This window comes from Ceratotherium simum, chromosome X (assembly GCF_057802395.1).
Source record: "Ceratotherium simum simum isolate JZ-2026a chromosome X, ASM5780239v1, whole genome shotgun sequence".
Classification (NCBI taxonomy): Eukaryota; Metazoa; Chordata; class Mammalia; order Perissodactyla; family Rhinocerotidae; genus Ceratotherium; species Ceratotherium simum.
Genome location: NC_141940.1, coordinates 88,561,325 through 88,583,936, shown reverse-complemented (window position 1 = coordinate 88,583,936; position 22,612 = coordinate 88,561,325). Strand labels below are relative to the sequence as shown.

At 40.3% G+C, this 22,612-nt stretch overlaps 1 protein-coding gene across 1 annotated transcript in view; it reads left to right on the top strand.

The window, feature by feature from the left end:
* The first annotated feature begins 5,282 nt into the window (after positions 1–5,282).
* The window catches only part of CCNB3 (cyclin B3), a 63,771-nt gene continuing 46,441 nt past the window's right edge, over positions 5,283–22,612 (top strand). The window contains 4 exon segments of the mRNA XM_014790967.2: positions 5,283–5,416; positions 9,244–9,375; positions 12,215–12,301; positions 17,599–17,729. Of these exon segments, the coding sequence (XP_014646453.2) occupies positions 9,280–9,375; positions 12,215–12,301; positions 17,599–17,729 (314 nt within the window). The 5' untranslated portion in view covers positions 5,283–5,416; positions 9,244–9,279.

The following is a 22,612-nucleotide window of genomic DNA, read 5'->3' as shown; positions in this document are numbered from 1 at the left end:
TTTGTTTGAATTTCTTTGGGTTTATCCTGTTTGGGGTTTGCTTAGCTTCTTGAATCTGTAAGTTTATGTCTCTCTCAAATTAGAGAAATTTTCAGCCGTATTTCTTGGAATGAATATTTTTGTAGAAAGATTACCAGAAGTAGAATCTCTATGTTAAAGGGTTTAAACATTTAAAATTCAATAGGGGGCCAGCCTGGTGGCACAAGTGGTTAAGTGTACGCACTCCTCTTTGGCGGCCCAGTGTTCACAGATCCGGATCCCGGGTACCCACTGACGCACTGCTTGTCGAGCCATGCTGTGGCAGCATCCCATATAAAGTAGAGGAAGATGTGCACGGATGTTAGCTCAAGGCCAATCTTCCTCAGCAAAAAAAGAGAAGAATTGGCATTGGATGTTAGCTCAAGGCTGATCTTCCTCACAAAAAAAAATAAAAAATAAAAAGAATTCAATAGGTGTTTTCAAATAATCCTCCCAAAGTTTATGGCAGTTTTTACTCCTGTTGACAGTGAATAAAAGTGCCTGTTTACCCACCCCTTTACCAACAGAAGTTATTATTAATCTATTAAACCTTTGCCAAAGTCTTAAACAAAAACAATGCATTGCTGTTTTAATCTGCATTTATTTTTAGTGAAATTGAGCATATTTTCATGTTTATTTACCACTTGTATTTCTTTTCTAATTGTTCATTTTCTTGCCAATTTTTTAAGGGGTGGTTCATCTTTTTCTTGTTGGTCATGAAGTTCTCTTTGTACATTTTGGAAATTATTGTTTTGTCATTTGTGTTGCCAATGTTTTTTGCCAGTTTGTTGTTAGATTTTTTTAACCTTGTTTTTGTTTGTTTGTTTTGCCAAAAAGAAATTTTAAATTTTTAGCTACTAAAATTTATTGTGTCTTTTGCTGTCTCTAGATGTTTTGTATCCTTTTTGGGTTTTTCCATCTGCAATATTATAAAAATATTCTTTTATATTTTATATAGTATTTCCTTGGTTTCAATTTCTCAATTAAATCTTGGATCTATCTGAAATATATTTTCATGTAAATATGAGGTAGATAATAGCAGGTCTTTTCTATTAGGTTTTTGTGTTAAAGATTCGCCCTGAGCTAACGTATGTTGCCAATCTTCCTCCTTTTTTTCCTCCCTAAAGCCCCAGTACCTAGTTGTATATTCTAGTCGTAAGTCTCTCTAGTTCTCTATGTGAGCCACCACCACCACATGGCTACTGACAGATGAGTGGTGTGGTTCTGTGCCCGGGAACCAAACCCGGGCCACTGAAGTGGAACGTGCTGAACTTTAACCACTAGGCCATCAGGGCTAGGTTTCTATTAGGTTTTAATACAGGGATATAGAGGGAATGAGAAAGGAGAGTTTATGAGAATGTATGCCTGGGAGGAGTGAAATATTGGAAGATGGTAGAGACAAAGGGCTGTCTCCTATTTTCTCAGTGTTCTCTCTAAGTGCTACCCAAAGGAAAGATTAAGTCACCACGGGCCGGCCCCGTGGCTTAGCGGTTAAGTGTGCATGCTCCGCTACTGGCCGCCCAGTTTCGGATCTGGGCGTGCACCGACGTACTGCTTGTCCGGCTGTGCTGAGGCCGTGTCCCACATACAGCAACTAGAAGGATGTGCAACTATGACATACAACTATCTACTGAGGCTTTGGGGGAAAAAAAGGAGGAGGATTGGCAATAGATGTTAGCTCAGAGCCGGTTTTCCTCAGCAAAAAGAGGAGGATTAGCATGGATGTTAGCTCAGGACTGATCTTCCTCACAAGAAAAAAAAAAAAAGATTAAGTCACCTGGAGTTGTGAAGGTTGAGAAAAAAACAAATTTAAAAATTTTTGGAAAATATCATACCTTTACCCAATAACTTTTTTGTTTTTGTGAAAAGCTTGGAAGAAATAGGAAAAATGAAATTGCTTGTTTTGTGATTTTTGTGTTGCCGTTGGTTTGGTGGATAGACCTTTTCCTCTCTTGACTAAAGAAGACTTATAGTGACTTATGTTAATACTATATTTCCTTTATAGAGCATCCCAGTGGGACACTTTTCCACAGTGATGATGTTAAAGGAAGATACTCATTTACTTAGTTAAATATTTTTCAATCATCTGTCAAGGAGGCAGGTATGGGCTAATGCTTATGTGTTTGGTCTTTGGAATCAGACTGCTTGGGTTTAAAGCCCAGTCTGATAACTTACTAGCTGTGTGATCTAGGGCAAATTACTAAACTTCCCTGTGCTTCAAGATCCTCTTCTGCAAAATGAGAATATTAGCACCTCATTATATTGTCGTGAGGGTCAGAACAGTGTCAAACATACAGTAAGCAATTGATAAATGTGAACTATTATTAATGCTAATCATTGGAGATAGAGCACAGTAGATATGGTCCTTGTAGTTATGGACTTGGCATTCTTTTTTTGTGTGTGAGGAAGATCAGCCCTGAGCTAACATCCATGCTAATCCTCCTCTTTATTTGCTGAGGAAGACTGGCCCTGGGCTAACATCCGTGCCCATATTCCTCCACTTTATATGGGATGCCGCCACAGCATGGCCTGACAAGCAGTGCATTGATGCGCACCTGGGATCCAAACCCAGGCCACCAGCAGCGGAGCGTGCATGCTTAACTGCTACTCTACGGGGCCGGCCCAGGACCTTGCATTCTTAAGTGAGGAGGTAGGTTACAAAATTACAAGTAGCAATAATTACTCTAAAAGAAATGTAATGGGCTGAGGTAGAGTATAAGGGAGTGGGAGGAGAATCCTACTTTAGATAACATGGTCAGGGAAGGCCTCTCTGAAGAGGAGACATTTAAAGCTGAGACTTGAAGCATGAGAAAAAAAAAACAAGGAAAGAAACAAGTAAAGAGGGAAGAATGTTCCAGACAGCAGGAACACCATGTGCAAAGTTCCTGAGGAGAGGGATTTTGATATATTCAAAGCTTCAAAAGAAGACCATTATGGCTGGAATGGAGTGAATTAGAGAGAGTGTTATTGATACTGAACCATGTGGGCTCACCTCCTGGTGAGTTAAATGAGACTCTACACCAGTGGAAGTTGTCTCACACAGTAAAGTGTATTTGCAGCAAATAGGAGGCTATGAGGAATCATTTCCAAAGTCATGGTGTCCCCTAACAAAGGGAAGCAGGAACTTTTATTTCAGTTGGGGAATGAATATTCAAAAAGGAGAGGCAGGTACACTGCAGATTATGGTAATGAGGCTTAATCGCCTCCTGAAGAGATCTTCACATTAAAAATAAGGCAAAGTCATGGGCGTAGCTCTTGTAGGAAAGCTTGGTTAGCTTCAGGGTGGTTGCTGGTTGTGTCTCCTTAACATAAAAAGCAACTTGGAAAAACAGTTAAATGCTTCCAAACCCACCCTTGAGTTCCTCAGGACACTAGTCGGTGACATTATGAGACGAGGTTGATGACATAGGCAGGACTTGCAGACCAGAGTAAGGAGTTTGGATTTTATTTTAAGTTTTGTGGTAAACCACTAAAGCAGGAGAGGGACGTGATATAATTTTTCAAGATCAAAAAAGATTGATCTTGTTGTGTTGTATTTGCATTAGAGAAGGGCAAGATCAGATAGAGGGAGAGCAGCTTGGAGGCTCTTGACAGTGGTTCAAATGAGAGACTATGGTGGCAGTGGAGATAGAGAAAAGTGGATGGATATATTTTTGAGGTAGAATCAATAGGATATGGGAGGGTAAGGTGATGGAAAAGTGTTTGAATCAAGGATAATACCCAGGTTTCTGGCTTGAGTAACAGGCTTGTTAGTGCCATTGAATCGATTCTGACTCCTAGTAACCACGTGTACAGCAGGGTGGAACCCTGCTTGGTCTTTTTGTGCCATCCTCCCATCTTCCGGGGCTCAATCAGACAATGCTCCACTGCTGTTCATAGGGTTTTCATGGATAATTTTTTCAGAAGTGGGTGTCCACGTCTTCCTAGTCTGTCTTAGTCTGGGAGCTCTGCTGAAACCTGTCCACCATGGGTGACCCTACTGGTATTTGAAATACCGGTGGCATAGCTTTCAGCATCACAGCAACATGCAGCTGTGACAGTATGGCAACAGACAGATGGGTGGTGTGGTTCCATGCCCAGGAAATGACCCTGGGTCATGGCGATGACAGGCAGACTCTTAACCACTAGACCACTGGGGCTGGCTAACAGGCTTGAGGTAGTACCAATTTCTGAAATGGGGGACATTGGAGGAAGGATCAGGTTTGGTGAGGGTTGTGAACATGTTGAGTTTGAGGTGCCTATTAGACATCCAAGTGGAGATGTGGAGTAGTCAGTTGGATTTATGAATCTGGAGTTCAGGGCCAGCTTTTAGATGATATTTAAAGTCATGGGTCTGGATGAAATTACCTAGGGAGATCAAAAAGAGAAAAGGGCCTGGAATCATGTGAATAGTTTATCTTTAATGTAGAAGCTATGAGATACTAAAAGGAGAATAGGCTAATAATAAAGGTAGGGATGTAGTTTAGTGGTAGAGTATCTGCTGTATATGCAAGAAGTCCTAGATTTTACTCCTAGCATCTCCATTTTCTCTTTGCCTCCTCAGAGCACAGGGCAGGGCTATAAATTCTTCAAGTTTTTTGTCAATTACGCATATATATTTTTTCTATTTCCTGGAACAAAGCAGGTGCTCAATAAATATTTGTTGAATGAGAATATCTGGGTTGTAGTGCCTGCTTTGTCACAATCCAGCTTTGTGATATTGGGCAGCTAGCAAGCTATAATTTTTCTCTCTGTAAAATGGCAATAATAAAATTACCTATCTTTTTGGACAGGATTTAAAACAATAAAAAATTTATAGCACAGAACTAGTGCTGAATTAATATTAGCTACTATTAGCTGTCAGCATTCAGGTGCTTATCCATAAAATAGGGGCAATAATTTCTGCTCTGCTTCCCTCACAAAGCCATTTGTGAAGCCACAGGAATTAACGTTTGACTCTACAAAGGGTTATTAATATTAATATTATAATTTATATTATACAGCCTCTCTCCCTCCTCCTCCAGCAAGATTATTTAAATGAAAACTCATCTTTAAAGAGACCCAGTACTGCCGCTTGTCAGCCCAGCCTGAGCCAACCAATTGTACTCGACACCACGCCCAATGCGCAGGCTATTAGCCACAGAGTTCAATTTAAAAACACCCAGGCCCGCCCCTCCTTGCTAGGCAGCGCACGTCGCAACTGCGCACGCTGATTGGCTCCTGCTGGCCAATCACCACTGTGCTTCCTGTTGGGGCTGTAATTTTCAAAATTCGCTACTGGGCCGATTGGAGGGAGCACAGGCCGGATTGAGACGGACACCGGTCACTACGACACGGAGCTCCATTTATTTCCCGGGCCTCTCCTGGTCTAGAAGTGCGTCCATGGTCTTGCGTGTTCTGCTCTCAATCTCGATGTGAGGTAGGCGCATCTGGGCTTGTACTGCCCGCACAAATGTCTGGCTCTGTCGCACGCGGGTCGGTCCCCAAGCGTCGCTCCAGCCGCTTGTTACACGCTGCCTTCTCTTGCGGGGATGCACGGCGTCCCTGCCACGAAACCTTTGTTTCGTTCTGCTGTGGGTCAGAAGTCTGCGGAGTGAGCCCTGTACGAACTTGGGCGGGGGGTGTGTATTAGAGGGTAAGATGGCAAAGACTGGGTCCTGGCTTTAAGTTGGAGCGACCAGTACACATGCCTGAATCAGAGTACATTTACAAAACGTCTTTTCACAAGTGAAAGTTTGCAGGGTCAGTTTCATCCACAAGACGTATTTAAGTCAGAATGCGACTTGAGGGATGTCTTTTGAACTACAGGTTGAAGGATATGAAGGAGGATGGAAACATGTGTCCCTCTCCTTTGTTATCCCTTTTATCTCCACTGGCTCTCTTCCATCCCCACCTCCAACCCCTTCAGCTATGGCTTTCCCACTGCTCTCTGCTATGGTCCACTTAGAATCCTAGAATGTCAGAGGTCGAAGGGATCTTAGAACAGTGAGTGCTTCTTAAACTTTTAAGTTCATACAAATCACCTGGGGATATTGTTAATTTGCACTTGCTGATTTGGTAGGCCTACCTTGAGACCTGAGATTTTAAAGTGCTAACAAGCTCCCAGGTGATACTAATATTGCTGGTCCATTGACCACGGGTTGTATAGTGAAGAGGCTCTGGTCCCATTACCTCATTTTATTAGGTGGGGAAGCGAGGCCTAGAGAGGGAAAAGGGACTTGCCAAGTGTCACCCAGCCAGCTAGGGGCAGGGTTAGAACTAGACCCTCCGCATCTTTCTGACCCCAGTGCTGCTTTCGTTGACACCATGCTGCTTTTTCTCCTCAGTGTCTTGCTGTCTGTAACTGACCTTTATAAATAAAATGAATTTGCAACCGTTTCCTGTAGACTGCCTTGACAGTTTGGGAGACTGAGCAATTGGGCTTGTAAATGAGCCAACTTACCCTTATGTGGGTTTCAGCACCATCCCTGGGATGCTCAATGGGGTCTCCAACACTTATCAGTGTGTATGAAGGGGAGATGGAAAGTCTGGAAAGTGGAAAGGATTCTAATTTTCTTGTCCGAGTAAGGCTCAGGGTTCTGTTGGTGGTAGAAGTTGGGAGTGTTCTGTAGAAGAGTGTCCTTTCATGAAAGCATGTTTTTGGTGGTGCCAATCCCAGCCCCTCCTAGTGGCAGGAAAATTAGTTACTTAAATCAGTGTGTGTCCCCCAAAGCAAGTGATTAGTGTTCAGAATAATGAAGGTGGTATTGACCATCATCTGAATAACCTTATTTTCTCTGAGGTTTTAGTTAACCTGTGATGTTATCAGCTGAAAGTTTTCTAGCTTGTTGACTCCAGCCCGATTTTTTCTTTTCCTTGAAAGATAAAGGTTTCAGAGCATGAGTCTTTGGTCATCCATAAAAAAAATTGTATGAGGTGTGAATAATAATAGTGGAGTAAGGGGTTTTCATACAGTACAGTTAAGGGTGGGTGCACCCAATTTAGCTTTATTGCTACTTGGCTGAGTTTTGAGGGGTAAGAGGGAAAGCAGGTTTGGATTTGGGGGACATCATTTATTCTGAGTGCCTACCATGCGTTAGGCTTCACACATACAAATTTACATTTGAGCCACATGACGCCTCTGCAGGTAAGTTGTGGTATATCTCTTTTGCAAATGAGGCAACTGAAGCTCAGAGATGCTAAGTTGGCTTGTTTGGAAGCTCAGTTGCTTCTTTAAAAAGCCTGTGTTCATTCTGCCTCCTCACACGACAACACTATGGCCTTTCACTTTGGACTATGGACTTTTTTGGAATGTTTTTGAGTGTGATCGGAGAGACTTCATGGTATGTTAGAAAGAGCCCTGGGAAGAGCTAGGTGATCTATGCTGTTTAATAGTTTGTCCTGTGTAGTAAGTCACTTAACTCATCTGGGACTATAAAATGGAAAGAATTGTACCTGCCCTGCCTACCCTCAGTTGTGTTGTGAGGATCCACTGAGGTAATAAACGTGGAGGCATGTACTTGTACTAACTTTTTCTCACAAAATGTTGAATACTTCTCCATCCAAAGCAAAACCCAAATCAACCTTTCTCCCTTCTTAAACCTTCCCCTGAAGCTGCAGTCATCTCTGCTTCTTTTTCTTTTTCTTTTTTTTTAAATTTTTTTTAATTTAATTTTTTTCCCCCAAGGCCCCAGTAGATAGTTGCATGTCATAGCTGCACATCCCTATAGTTGCTGCATGTGGGACGCGGCATCAGCATGGCCGGACAAGCAGTACATCGGTGTGCGCCCGGGATCCAAACCTGGGCCGCCAGCAGCGGAGTGCACGCACTTAACCGTTAAGCCACGGGGCCAGCCCCTCTGCTTCTTTTTCTTACCTACCAGCCTGGTCCCAGCCTAGCTTTCAGCCCCTTTCTTCCCCAACTCCTCCCCAACGCATTCTTTATACTCTACACTCCAGACAACTGGGATATCTCTGAACCTGCTGTGCTCTGCATGTTCAAGCCTCTGCCTGGGCTCAGGCTTTATTTGCCTGGAAAGCTCCCCAGTCTTCTTGGGAACTCGTTTGTCATTTGAGTCCAGATCAAATATAACATCCTCTGTGAAGCCTTCCTCCACCCCCTATCTCCCACAAGATTACTGACTTTCCATTATGTTTCTATAGTACTTTGTATCTACCTTTATTAAATCATTTGTCACATTTTTGTGTTACTGTTAGAACTGTGCATGTGAATACTTCTAGGATAAGATCCATGATTTATTTGTTTGTATCTCCATTGCCTGAAGTTATCTGGTAGATAGTGGTAAGTTTGTTGCATTGCCTTTGGGATCTCTCTTGGGGAAACCTGTTTTTTTGTCAAATGCAGTTAACTTGGAGACTGAATGTGGGTGTAGCTGGAAGGGCAGTTGTATATAAGTGGGCAGGGTCTCTTGTGTATCCAAATAACCTCCTAATAATGTGTTTGCTTGTAAGACACATAAGTGTATCCTAACTATTGAGGACTCACAAACTAAAAGAACCTTAAGGAATATAAAATGAGGTCCCACACTGAGATGGTGTGAAGGTAGGACTTTCCCAAGGGCTATAATAACTGTTAAATTTTTATGTCAAGTGTTTTCAATAAATTAGTTCCTTCTGCTATTATCTCAGCTTTTGATTTTTTTTTTTCCTAGCAGGTGTCTGGAACTGGATTACAGTTTCTTCTGACTAAATGCTTTGAATACTCTTTGGCATATCATGCGTACGTGTGTGTGCAGTGCATTCTTTTGTCATCTCTGTAGCATCATTATAATTGCTGTGGCCAGGACCCCATGCCTTTTAAAGAACATTAACCCTACCAGCTAGCCTCCATACTATATGATCTGTCCTGTTCTTGATTGTTTTCAATGCTAAACTCTCATGTAATTTGTCTTCGATGTTCCTAGGCCTAAAGTAGGGGCTAGGCTGCAGTCCCAGTGCCCACAAAGGATGGCAGGCACTATACTGGGCTTTTTACATAGAGTATCTCATTTAATTTGAACAGTGCCCTTTCAGAGGTAGGTATACTTATCTCCATTTTACAGATGAGATAACTGAAACCCAAGGACTTCAAGTCACTTGCCCAAGATTAAGTGTGGTAGAACCAAGGTTTGAACCCAGATCTGCCTAACTCAAAGTCTGTTTTCTCCTAGGGATGCTATAGAGAGACTGGGTTTTCTGAAGAATTTCCAGAGAATTCTGTGATGTTTCTGGTGAATGGTGTTTTAAAGAGTTACTTTCTGATTGCAGCCCTGCCTTGGATAGACGCTGCTGAATCTGTAAGAGATGCCACTGTCACTACCACCCCGAAGCTCCAAACCTGAGACTAAGAAATCTCAGTCCAGCAAAATTGTGCCCAGTGATCATGGCCAATCTGAAAAGGTTAGAGCAAGTTGTCTCTCCCAAGAGTGTCTTGAGTAGCCTCTTCCTGTGTTTGCTCAGTCCCAATATTCACCCCTACATCTTTTGGAACATGGTTTACTCCGAGAAAATGGGAAGGGGTGGCAGCTCTTGTAGTTTCAGAAGACCAGAAAATTAGAACTTGGAGAGAAAGTGTGATCTCTTCTTTCCCATAAATGCATGGCTGAAATGAAGGCCACCCTCTAACCTTCAAAAGTAAACAGCACTCATATCTTGTTAATGATCATGTCTCTACTCTTACTTTCTCTGAGACGCTCAAAAAACCTTGCCAGGAGGCTGCTTGGTACATCCTGGGGAGAGTATGAAGATTAAGTCAATACATGTATTTTCATGCTTTTTACAGCTATTAAATTTGAAGAATGGGTATATTTTGATTCTACTGTTTTGACCTTGTGGATAATTTGACATTGTCCTTCTGACCCTGGGATGTTCTATGTTCATCATCATATATATTTTAATCAGAATTTTACTAACACTGAAGAATTGTCATTAAGAGAGTATTTCATGGAACAAACATCATTAGACCAATTTAATTTCCTTGATTGGTTTTCTCTTAACACATAAACATTGTCTAATCATTTTTGTTTTTGTTTTGCTAAAGTGATGTTCATGGAAGGGCCAAACATTTTTTTTGATGTAAATCTGGCAAGAAAGATTTGATACATTGATCAGATATTTGTCCATATCAAATTTTTTGATTATAGTTCTACCATTGTAAGTTTTCTTTGGTGGCATTATTTTTCCAAATCCAACTTTCTTGGGGCACATTTTCAAATCTAAATTTTATTGAGTTCAGTTTCACTTGTGAATTTTATTTGGGGCTGATTGTTTCTAGGAGTAATATAAATAGGAATTGGATAACAAACTGACAGTTTGTTTCTTAGCTAATTTGTAAGAAAATGATATATATATATAGAGATAGATTTTTTTTTTTTAAAGATTGGCCCTGAGCTAACATCTGCTGCCAATCTTCTTTTTCTTTTTCCTCCCCAAAGCCCCAGTACATAGTTGTATATTCTAGTTGTAGGTGCTTCTAGTTCTTCTATGTAAGCAGCTGCCACAGCATGGCTACTGACAGACGAGTGGTGTATGTCTGCGGCCAGGAACCGAATCTGGGCTGCTGGAGCGGAGTGTGCTGAACTTTAACCACTAGGCCATCAGGGCTGGCTCAGAAAATGATATTTTTTGCTAATTATTTCCACTAGGATTATTTATCGTGAACTAGATAAAAGACTAATAGTTTACTTATTTCTTAGTTTAATCATTTAGAGAACAGAAGTAATTTTTCTCAGCTCTTTCAGGATTTCTCTACTATGCTGGATTGGTCTATTGTATTATGAATCCAAGTCTCTAAATTTCTGATCACTTACTGTGTCATGTACTAACTCTTCATGATATAGATGGAGAACAGAGCAAATAAATAGTCTGGCCCCAATGTTCTGCCTCACATTATAGCAACCCTCTGATATAGGTAGGGCAGGATTTGTTCACATTTCATAAAGGAAATCTGATATTTAGGAAACTTTTACCAAATAAAAAACTGTTCGGGAATAGAAGAGCCCTGCAGTGTGATTTACCTGATCATCTAACCCCATAGAGATGGTCTTACTCATTTCGGAGTGGAGTAAGGCATGTACAGATATACAATACCTAGAAAGAAAGCCCCTTTTGCTCCAAAATATTCACCCCTACTCCCTTCCCCTGCCCCTCCCTTGTATATGCTAACAATTAGGGATTAATATGGATTAACAAACTTCTTTCTTAAAATACAAAATTTTCCCTGTGAAGTTTAAAATCCTATTGGACTATATACTTGTAAAATACTATTTCTGTCCATTTACAGTTTATACAAACTTTTTTTTACTTGTACTCTTATTTGATCCTCAGATAAGGTAGGTTATCATTTCAGTTTTACTGATAAGAAAATTGAGGCTCAGAGATTAAGTGACTTGTCCAAAGTCAACAGCTAGTAAAGAGCTGATCTTGGACCAGTATCTAGGGATGTGTGTGATTGTCCTTATTGGAAATGTCTTAAATCAACTACTTAACATAAGAGACACTTAAATATTTGTTAAATGTTTAAATTAATTTACCTGCGAGCATCCATATTAAAGTAATGACCAGCAGTGGCAGGGGGGTGGTAGGGATGGTTAATCTTAGATAGGATAACCATAAATATGAGAGGAGTATAAGGGAAAATTAGCTTCATCAGGCTATTTTGCTCATTCTGAGAGTTGCACTGAAGGTCATCTTGTCTATTCACAGCCTTGTCCCCATCATCAATGATTATCTCCTTTAGGGACTCTGTAAGCAGCAGTGAGTGCTGAAATTTCCTTTTGTTGTAGTTTATTGGGGTTTATTATATGCATCCCCCACTATATGCTTGGAGATTCTGGAGTTTCCCTCTTTTTTTTTTTTTATGAGGAAGGTCAGCCCTGAGCTAACATCCATGCTAATCCTCCTCTTTTTGCTGAGGAAGAACGGCTCTGAGCTAACATCTATTGCCAATCCTCCTCCTTTTTTTTTTTCTCCCCAAAGCCCCAGTAGATAGTTCTATGTCATAGTTGCACATCCTTCTAGTTGCTGTATGTGGGACGCGGCCTCAGCATGGCCAGAGAAGCGGTGTGTCGGTGTGCGCCCGGGATCCGAACCCGGGCCACCAGTAGTGGAGCACGCGCACTTAACCGCTAAGCCACGGGGCCAGCCCTGGAGTTTCCCTCTGAAACCCAAAGATGACCCGAAGACCCTGCAAAGACTGTTCACAGTTGGATATGCTCATTTATCTCTTTTTCTTTTTCAGAGAGGGGAGAATTACCAAGCAGAGATATCTCCATCTTCACCTCAGGGACCACTCAAAAAGAGATCAGCTTTTGAAGATCTCACCAATGTAAGTATGCTAGTCCAATCCTCTGCCGTGGTGTTGCATAAGGTTTAGATGACCTCTTCCTTGAAGGACCGTTCCAGTTTACCAGACCCTGACCCTCTCTGGAATGTTGACAGCCGATTTTATTTGGAATCAATGACCCAATTTCAGAAACTACAGGCACTTTTCTGCTGGCACATACCATCTGGATTAATTGGTAGAGTTTTCTGGAAGCAGCAGAGTGATTATCAGATATGAAATTGTAGATAAATATGAGGACTATGGGATCTTGCATTTAGATAAAGTCCAGAGGTGGCTCAGCTGGCTGCCTAGGTCTTGGGAGGCAAATACTTTGATAGACTCATTGTAGTCTAGGACAGTGTTTATCAATTCAAGCGCTATGGGCATTTTGGGCAGGGCAGTTTTTCTGTCGTGTAGGACTGACCTCAGCCAGCATCCCTGGCCCCTAGGCATTAAGTTTTAGCAGCATCCCAGTCATAGTTCTGATCAAAAGTAGCCCCGATGTACAGAACCATTGAGGACCACAGTTCCATGATCTAGTCGTCAACTGTGGGAATCTAGAAGCTCAATTTTGACCAGAATTCTTTTTTTTTTTTTTGTGAGGAAGATCAGCCCTGAGCTAACAGCTAATGCCAATCCTCCTCTTTTTTTGCTGAGGAAGATTGGCCCTGAGCTAACATCCGTGCCCATCTTCCTCTGCTTTTTTTTATATGGGATGCCGCCACAGCATGGCTTGACCAGTGGTGCATCAGTGCGTGCCCAGGATCTGAACCCACGAACCCTGGGCTGCTAAAGCAGAGCACGTGCACTTAACCGCTTGTGCCACTGGGCTGGTCCTGCGACCGGAATTCTTTTTTTTTTTTTTTTTGTGAAGAAGATCAGCCCTGAGCTAACATCCGTGCTAATCCTCCTCTTTTTGCTGAGGAAGACCGGCTCTGAGCTAACATCTATTGCCAATCCTCCTCCTTTTTTTTTTTTCCCCAAAGCCCCAGTAGATAGTTGTATGTCATAGTTGCACATCCTTCTAGTTGCTGTACGTGGGACGCGGCCTCAGCATGGCCGGAGAAGTGGTGCGTCGGTGCATGCCCGGGATCCAAACCCGGGCCGCCAGTAGTGGAGCACGCGCACTTAACCACTAAGCCACGGGGCTGGCCCCGGAATTCTTGAGTTCACTTCCAAGTGACCTCCCTTCTGGTATTATTAAGGTATAAGCAAAAATCAGAATTAATAATTAGAATGTTATTAATTGAATATAGAATCGGGCCATAGGTAATCTTTGGTCTTAGAAAATAATAAGTGATGCCTACTGAGTGCTTACCATGTGCCAGGCACTATTCAAAGCACTTTTTCCTGTATTAATTTGCTTAATCCTCATATAATCCTATGAAGTAGATATTGTAATTGTCTCCACTTTATAGATGAGGACTTGCCCAATGTTGGTTTTGAAGTCTGTTTCATCTAGGATACAGAGAACCCTGGTGAACTATTCTTGCCTTCCATAATAGAATGTCCTTCTGTGGCTACCAGAATACTTGTATCTACTAGATAATATTTTACCCCCTTGGGCAGGATTGGATAAGCATTGGCAAAGTTCTCTCCTTTGGATCTCAGATCTTCAGATGCTATTTGACCACCTTTGTGCTAACACAGTCTCTTCCCCGTACAGATTACAACATATATGATTAGGTTACAGCTTTCCGCATAAGGTCAGATTTACTATAGATTGGTTGAAAGAGACCCCTTCCACACAGACCTGTAAAATTAGTTTCATTTCCTGACTTATTTAACCATGGATCTAGAAACTTGAGTGAAATGAGGTAGCCACACAAATCAGGAGCAGATGCAACCCATCTTAGTGTAGCTTCCCTTGGCCCCCAAAGTCCCTGATTGGAGTGTGGTGACACTGTACAAAGCAGGTCTCAGAGCATATGAGAAACTTTCTTGATATGTCTCAGCCCTTTTTTTCATAAAGTTTGTGTCACTGTTTATAAAGAACAAACACAAATAAACTAATAGGAAATACATGCAGGTATCCAGGACCCTCCTGGTTCTTTAACTGAATTCAACATCTGTTAGGCCACGTCCTCATCCAGGGTGGGGTTGGGGAAAGCAAGGCATCCCTGAGCAGTATCTCTGCCTCTTGCTTTCCAGGATCTCAGAAAGCTCATTTCCCTTTTGTATTCAAGTTCTGAAGATTCACTTTGGTCACCTTGAATGGTCTTTGGTGCTTTCCAGAGAAAATCATTACAATATACATAAGCCATTCCTAGGGTCTGGCATTTCTGCAGATGTCTGAGCTCATCTATTTGAGAGTAGAGGGCTCCTTTCTCTCTGAATTTTAGAGATTCCCTATATGATGATTTGCTTCTTCCTGTCAGTTTTACTAGGTCTCCATGTCACCTTATCTGTCTTCTCAATATTCACCACAGTGAGGTCCTGGCCCACCAAGAGAGTTGATCTGTTTTAGTTAGTTAATCTGTGAGTGTGTTTCTTTCCCTCTCCTTTATCATTCTAGCATGGGAAGGACTTTTGATATGTAAGAGCTGGTCCTAAGCCAGTAGACAAGGAGATAGGGTCTATATTCATGTTTACCTAAGTGATTTTTGTGTCAGTAGGATTTTCATCTCTATTTTCTTATTTCTTGGTGAAAGAATTATGGGGAAGTACAGGTAAAGGTCCCCTTGAGCTTAGATCTGAAAACGTTAGTGCTTTGAACCTTCACATACGGCAAGTAGAGAGTTTCACCCTGGGAGTTAGGGTTTTCACCTCTCTCCTGCTAAGAATGCACTTCTTTCCCAATTCTGAATCTCGATTGCACACATAGAGAGTCGTAAAACTTTAGCTGGAGTTAAAAATGAAAACTGTGCCAAACTCTTTGAAAAGCAGAGGTGGACGACTTGAGGGCCTAAGAAACGATACCCTATTGGACTGTAGCTGCTTATTATGATCTGATGATACAAAGGCATAATTTTTTTTTACATTTCATTTGGAAATAATTTCAAATTTACAGAAAGTTGCAAAAATAAAAAATAGTACAAAGAACACACATGTACCCTTTACCTAGATTTCACCTGTTAACATTTTATCCCATTTGCTTACATACATCTTTGTTTTTTTATGACATTACCATTTTTGAAGAATACAGTGCCACCCAACTCCCCCTTTTAAAGATAGAACATTCCTCCTTTTGTGTTTGTCTGATATTTCCATGTGATTAGACTGATGTTATACATTCTTGGCTGGAATACCATGTAGCTGATGTTCTGTCTTTCTTAGAGTATCACATCTGAAGGCACACGATGTTCATCCGTCCCTCATTGGTGATGTTAATTTTGATCACCCAGTCAAGATGTTGTCTGGTTTCTCCACTGTATAATTATTGTTTATTTTTTTTCTTGCAACTAATAAGCAGTCTGTGTGACACACACTTTTTTTTTTTTTTTGTGAGGACGATCAGCCCTGAGCTAACATCTGCCAATCCTCCCTTTTTTTCTTGAGGAAGACTGGCCCTGAGCTAACATCCGTGCCCATCTTCCTCCACTTTATGTGGGATGCCGCCACAGCATGGCCTGACAAGCGGTGTGTTGGTGCGTGCTTGGGATCCGAACCTGGGCCGCCAGCAGTGGAGCTCGTGCACTTAACCGCTACGCCACGGGGCTGGCCCACTGTGGGACACACTCTTAAGAGCCTGCAAATACCCTGCTCTTCATCAAAATGTCCCCTAGATTTAGCATCCATTGGTGATTTTTGCCTAGACCGATCTTGATGATGATTTTTCCAACTCTAGCACTCACACCCTATTTACCAGTCTGCCCTTGGCATTCTACTACAAGCATGAGCCTTTCCTTCTTCCCTGTTTGTTTATTATTGGTATGGACTTATGAATTCCTATTTTTTCAGTAGTTTATTGTTCATTATTGTAGTTAATTATTGTGGTGCTCAAATTGTCCCAGATTTGGCCAGTAGGGTCCTGTTCAATCTGAATACTATGTCCTTGTGACATACTCTCATAATTTTTTTGAGCATTTTCTTTCTAGCATAACAGGATGTTCTAGGTTCATCTATTTTATCTCAGCCCTGGCATGGTATTAGAGACCAAGATCTCAGTGCTAGGTATGCTACTGGAGTGTCTGCTTTTTCTGCCCTTTCAACAAACAGAACTAGGAAATATCTGCATGTATCTACACATATACTTACACACATATATGTACTTAAACATACGTATACATATATCTGTATACACAGATACACACACCCCTATATACTCAGATGTATAGATAAATATACCTATTTAAGAAATCATGAGTTCTCACAGCTCCCATTCCAATACACAGGGTTCTTTCTTGCATTCCTCAATCCGTGTTTGTATGTTCCTTCTACGATGAGAACCCTGGTGCCCAAGAACATCAACACATTTACTCAATACTGTAATACATCTAAAAATGTTTCAAAATTACTTCGTCCATACCACCATACTAAACAAACTTACTAAAAAGAGTTCCAGATTATTTTCAATATTCTCCACCACTCTACAAAGCCATCGTGACTGAGGATGTATATGTTGAGAGATTATAGTCTAATACTGTGTTTACTTGGATAGGTTGTTTCTTGTCTTGTATTTTCTTCTGTTTTCTTTTTTCCTTTAGTGTGATTATAGTATTTATTTGGAGTATAATTAGGTTGAGTTTGTTTCATTTTAAAGGCATAACTTTTAAATTTATTTTTACTGACGTTATTCATAGTCCCATGATCTCTCCTACTGTTTAATAGAATTAGTTATGATTAGAGTTTGCAGTGGAGCTCCCCAGAGCCCCATATTAAATAAATATCCCCTCACTGAGATGGAGTAGATGTATCACAGGTTAGAGGTCTACCCTGAAAAGCTAGTTGATCTTGGTATACCCAGGCAGCAAAGCCAGTTATATTGCCTTTTTTCAAAACTCTCTGACCATCTTATGGGGTCAAAGTGGAGTGTGATGTTAACAAAACATCTTTTTGGGATTTTGCCAGCCAGTATGCCTAACATGGAGATCAGAACTACATCCCGTATTCCTTGGAAACACTTAGGGCTGCTCTTCAGCTAATATGTACCAGTACTACTGTACTGCTAGCTTCTATTGTGATTAGTCGGCACCAGTGCCATACTGATTGTGAGATGTTTTGATTATTGTTCCTAGGGACACCCAAACAAGGTGTCCAGAGTGGGGATGTGAGTCAGGACTTTCCTATAAGAGCCACCTATTGGGTAATTTGTGGTTCTCTCCATTTCCTTGCCTCTTTCTCTTCCCATTTTTTTGCAGGCTTCTCAAAGTCAACCTACCCAGCCCAAGAAGGAAGCCAAAAAGGAGTTTGTTAAAGATGTTTCCAAGAAGATAAACAAGAACATACCTGCTCTTAGGTTGGCCAAAAACAATGAGATGAATATGAAAAGGTAAGTAAGAGGGGACTCAGATGGCATTGTTTTATATGGTAAAGGAGAGCATGGTACTATCTTTTAGATGGTAAAGGATGTGTGACATCCTTTTGACCCCCTTTTGTCTCCACTGAGAACATGTTTAGCGAGCCACAATGGTGATTACTGCATTAACCCTGGTTGCTGAGGTGGGCCCAGTTGTGGTTGCTGAAGTGTTATAGTTCTCTTCTCTCTCTCTCTTTTTCTATGGTGTGTGTTGTCATTGGGGAATTTGCCAAAAGATCTTGTGCTCATCTTTTCTTTCGTTTAGTAGTAATTCAGTCCCTGTTTGAAGTATATGTGCTTGAGAGTGTGGGGGCAACTTAACTTTTCTGGGGGATTCTCAGCAGCTGGTTGATAGCTTGCCAGTCTGCTTATCCCATTAGAAACTTTAGGGGAGGTTTGTCCCTTGTTACTGGAGAGAAATTACTATCTCCCTAGGCCAAAAACATGTGTTTTCCAGCTGTTACAGGGAAGTTTTCACAGATTCTGCACGTAGGTATGAGTATTATCATCTAGGATTGGAAAAAGGATTTACCCCTAGGAAAACTTTTACTGGAAGAAGAGTTAGAAAGTGGAGTGAGACCTTTATATCCTCTTCGTATTCCAGTGGGAATTACTTCTTCAGGGAAGAATAGAAAAGACTGGATAGACAGTGATAACAGGGCTAAGCATGGGTTCCAAAGGGTAAGGGAAAAGTGTTGGGGGACTCCAGAAAATTTACATGCCAGATCCACAAGACACTTTGCTAATTACCCAGCAGAAAGAAATCAAACCAGAAGATTAGCATTTAACCCTCCTTTGTTTCTTGCTGAAGTGGAATTCCTGGGATTTGCATGTATATTTTGACCTTAATTCCATGCATTGTTTTCTTTGGAATTTCTGTCATCATTTTTACTTTAGCAGGGAAATCCTCACAAAATGCCATAAATATTCTTGCCTTCATTCAGGGGTCAGTAGAATGAACCCTAATAATAGCACTAGAACTAGTAGCTAACATTTATTGAGAGCTCACTATAATCATACATTATTCTAAGTGGGTTTTTTTGGTAACAGCTTTATTGAGATATAATTCACAGCCATACAATTCACCCATTTAAAGTGTACAATTCAATGGCTTTTAGTGTATTCACAGAGTTACGTAGCCATCACTAAAATCAATTTTAGAACATCTTCATCAACCCAGAAAGAAACCCTGTACCTTTAGCTATCACCTCTCAATTCCCTCATCCTCTTATTTCTAGGCAACCACTAATATGCTTTCTGTCTCTCTAGATTTGCCTATTCTGGACGTTTCATATAAATGGAATTATACAATGTGTGGTCTTATGTATCTTTCACTTAGCATAATGTTTTCATGGTTCATCTATGTTGTAAGCAGATGTCAATACTTCATTCCTTTTTATTGCCAAATAGTATTCCATTGTATGGATATACCATGTTTTGTTTATCCATTCATCAGTTGATGGGCATTTGGGTTGTTTCCACCTTTTGGTTATTGTGAATAGTGCTGCTGTGAACATTTGTGTACATGTTTTTGTTTGAACACCTATTTTCAATTCTTTTGCATATATACCTAGGAATGTAATTTCTGGGTCATATGGTAATTTTATGTTGAACTCATTGAGGAACTGCCAAACTGTATTCCACAGTGGTTGCACTATTTTACATTCCTACCAGCAATGTATGAGAGTTTCCAATTTTCCACATCCTTGACAGCTCTTGCTATTTTCTTTTTTTATTATGGCCATCCTAGTGGGTGTGAAGTCTATCTCACTGTGGTTTAGATTTGCATTTCTCTGATGACTAATGATGTTGAGCATCTTTCATGTGCTTAGTGGCCTCTTGCATATCTTTGAAGGAATGTCTATTCAGATCTTTGTCCTTTTTAAAAATTTAGTTATTGAGCTTTTCATTATTGACTTGTAGGAGTTCTTTATATATTCTAGATACAAGTCCCTGATCAGATATATGATTTACAAATATTTTCATCCATTCTGTGGGTTGTCTTTTCACTTTCTTGTTGGTGTCCTTTGAGGCACAAAAATTTTTAATTTTGATGAAGTCCAATTTATTTTTTCTTTTGTCGCTTACGCTTTTGATGTCTATCTAAGAAACCATTGCCAAACCCAAGGTCATGAGGATTTACTTTTAAGATTTTCTTTTCAGAGTTTTAGCTCTTAACTTAGGTTTTTGATCCATTTCGAGTTAATTTTTGTTGTTAATGTGTGTTAGGGGGTGTAACTTCATTGTTTTGCATGTATCTATCCAGTTGTCCCAGCAATATTTGTTGAAAAGGCTAATCTTTCTCCACTTAATTCTCTTGGCACCCTTGTTGAAAATCAATTGACTATAAATGTAAATGTTTATTTCTGAACTCTCTATTTTATTCCATTGATCTACATATCTATCGTTACACCAGTACCACACTTTCCTGATTATTGTGGCTCTGTAGTGCATTTTGAAATTGGGAAGTGTGACTCATCCAACTTTGTCCTTTTTCAAGACTGTTTTGGCTGTTCTGGGTTCCTTGCAATTCCATATAAATTTTAGAGTCAGCTTGTCCATTTCTACTAATAAACCAGCTGGGATTCTTACAGAAGTTGCCTTGAACCTGTAAATCAATTTGGGGAGTATTACCATCTTAACAATACTAAGTTTTCCAATCCATGAACATGGGATGTCTTTCTATTTGTTTACATCTCTAATTTCTTTCAACATTTTTTGTAGTTTTCAGAATATGTTTTGCACTTCTTTTGTTAGATTTATTTCTAAGCATTTTATTCTTCTTGATGCTGTTGTAAATGGAATTGTTTTCATAATTTCATTTTCATATTGTTCATTGCAAGGATATAGAAATATGTATGATTTTTGTATAGTGATCTTGTATCATGGAACCTTGCTGAACTTATATATTAGTTCTGATAGTTTTTGTGTGAATTCCTTAGGATTTTCTATATATAAGAATGTGCCAATACAGATAGTTTTACTCCTTCCTTTCCAATCTGGATGCCTTTTATTTTATTTTCTTGCCTAATTACCCTGGCTAGAACTTCTAGTACTATGTTGAATAGAAGTGTTAAGAGTTGGACATCCTTGTCCTTCAAGAATTGGGTGACTAACTTATTGGTTTCCTAGGACTTACCCAGTTTTAATACTGAAAGTCTTACATTCCAGGAACCCTCTCAGTCCCAGACAAACAAGGACAGTTGGTCACTTTATCAAGGAAGCCTACTCTGATCACCCTAGTCTTAGGCTATCATAGATGCTCAATACCTATGTCCTATACCAATGTTTCTTTTTTGTTTTTTTGAGGTATAATTGACATACAACATTATATTAGCTTCAAATGTACGACATAATGATTTGATATTTGTATATATTGCAAAATGGTCACCACAATAAATCTAGTTAACCTCCATCACTCCAGTGTTTCTTAAGAGATGGATTTGCAAAGGCAGGCAGGAGCCAGATCATCAGGACCTTGTGAATCATGGCAAAGAGTTTGGACTTTATTCAAAGAACAGAGCGGTTCAGTCCTAAAGCATCAGCGATGCTATATCAGTTACCTACTGCTACATGACAAATCCCCTGCCCCTCAGAATAAGAGTTGGATGTCCTTGTCTTCTCCCTGATCTTAGGGGAACAGCATCAGTCTTTCACCATTAAGTATGATGCTAGCTTTGATTTTTTCAATGATGCCCTTTATCAAGTTCAGAAATCTCCTTTCTATTTCTAGTTTATTGAGTGCTTTTATCATGAAAGAGTGTTGGATTTTGTCAAATGATTTTTCTGGATCTATTGAGATGATCATGTGGCTTTTTTTAAATTCCTAATGGAATACATTAATACACTAATGTATGGTGTGATACATTTCAGATGCATTTCTGGGATAAATCCCGCTTGGTCATGGCATGTAATCCCTTTTTTTTTTTTGGTGAGGTAGACTGGCCCTGAGCTAACATCTGTTGCCAATCTTCCTCTTTTTGCTTGAGGAAGATTGTTGCTGAGCTAACAGCTGTGCCAGTCTTCCTCTATTTTGTATGTGGGATGCCACCACACCGTGGCTTGATGAGCAGTGTGTAGGTCTGCACCCGAGATCCAAACCCATGAACCCTGGGCTGCCGAAGCAGAGCACGTGAACTTAACCTCTGCACCAAGAGACTGGCCCCTGTATAATCCTTTTATATGTTGCTGGATTTGGTTTGCTAGTACTTTCCGGAGAATTTTTGCATCTATATTCATAAGAGATATCAGACTATGGTTTTCTCGTGATGTCTTTGAGGCCAGTATTAGTCTTTTTTTGTATCAGAGTAATATAGGTCTCATAGAATGAGTTGGGAACTGTTCTTACCTCTTCTATTTCTCGGGAGAGTTCATGAAGAACTAGTATTAATTCTTCTTTAAATGTTTGGTAGAATTCACCAGTGAAGCCATCTGGGCCTAGACGTTTCTTTGTGGGTAGTTTTTGATTATTAATTCAATGTCTTTACTTGTTACAGGTCTATTCAGATTTTCTATTTTCTTTTTGAGTCAGTTTTGGTAGTTTGTGTCTTCCTAGGAATTTTTCCATTTCATTTAAATCATCTGATTTATTGACAGCAATTGTGTCTAACAATTCTTTGTTTTAAGTGTTTTCATGCATATTAATGAACTGAATCTTCACAACAAGCCCATAGAGGAGGTAATATTATGATCCCCATTTTATAGGTGAAAAAGTAAAGCACAGAGTTAACTTGCCCAAGGTCACCCAGCCAGTAAATGGGAGAGCCAGGATTTGAATCCAGGTAGTCTAGTTCCAGAATGCATGCTATTTATCATAACTAGACTATCTTTATCATAACTAGACCATCTAAAAGTTC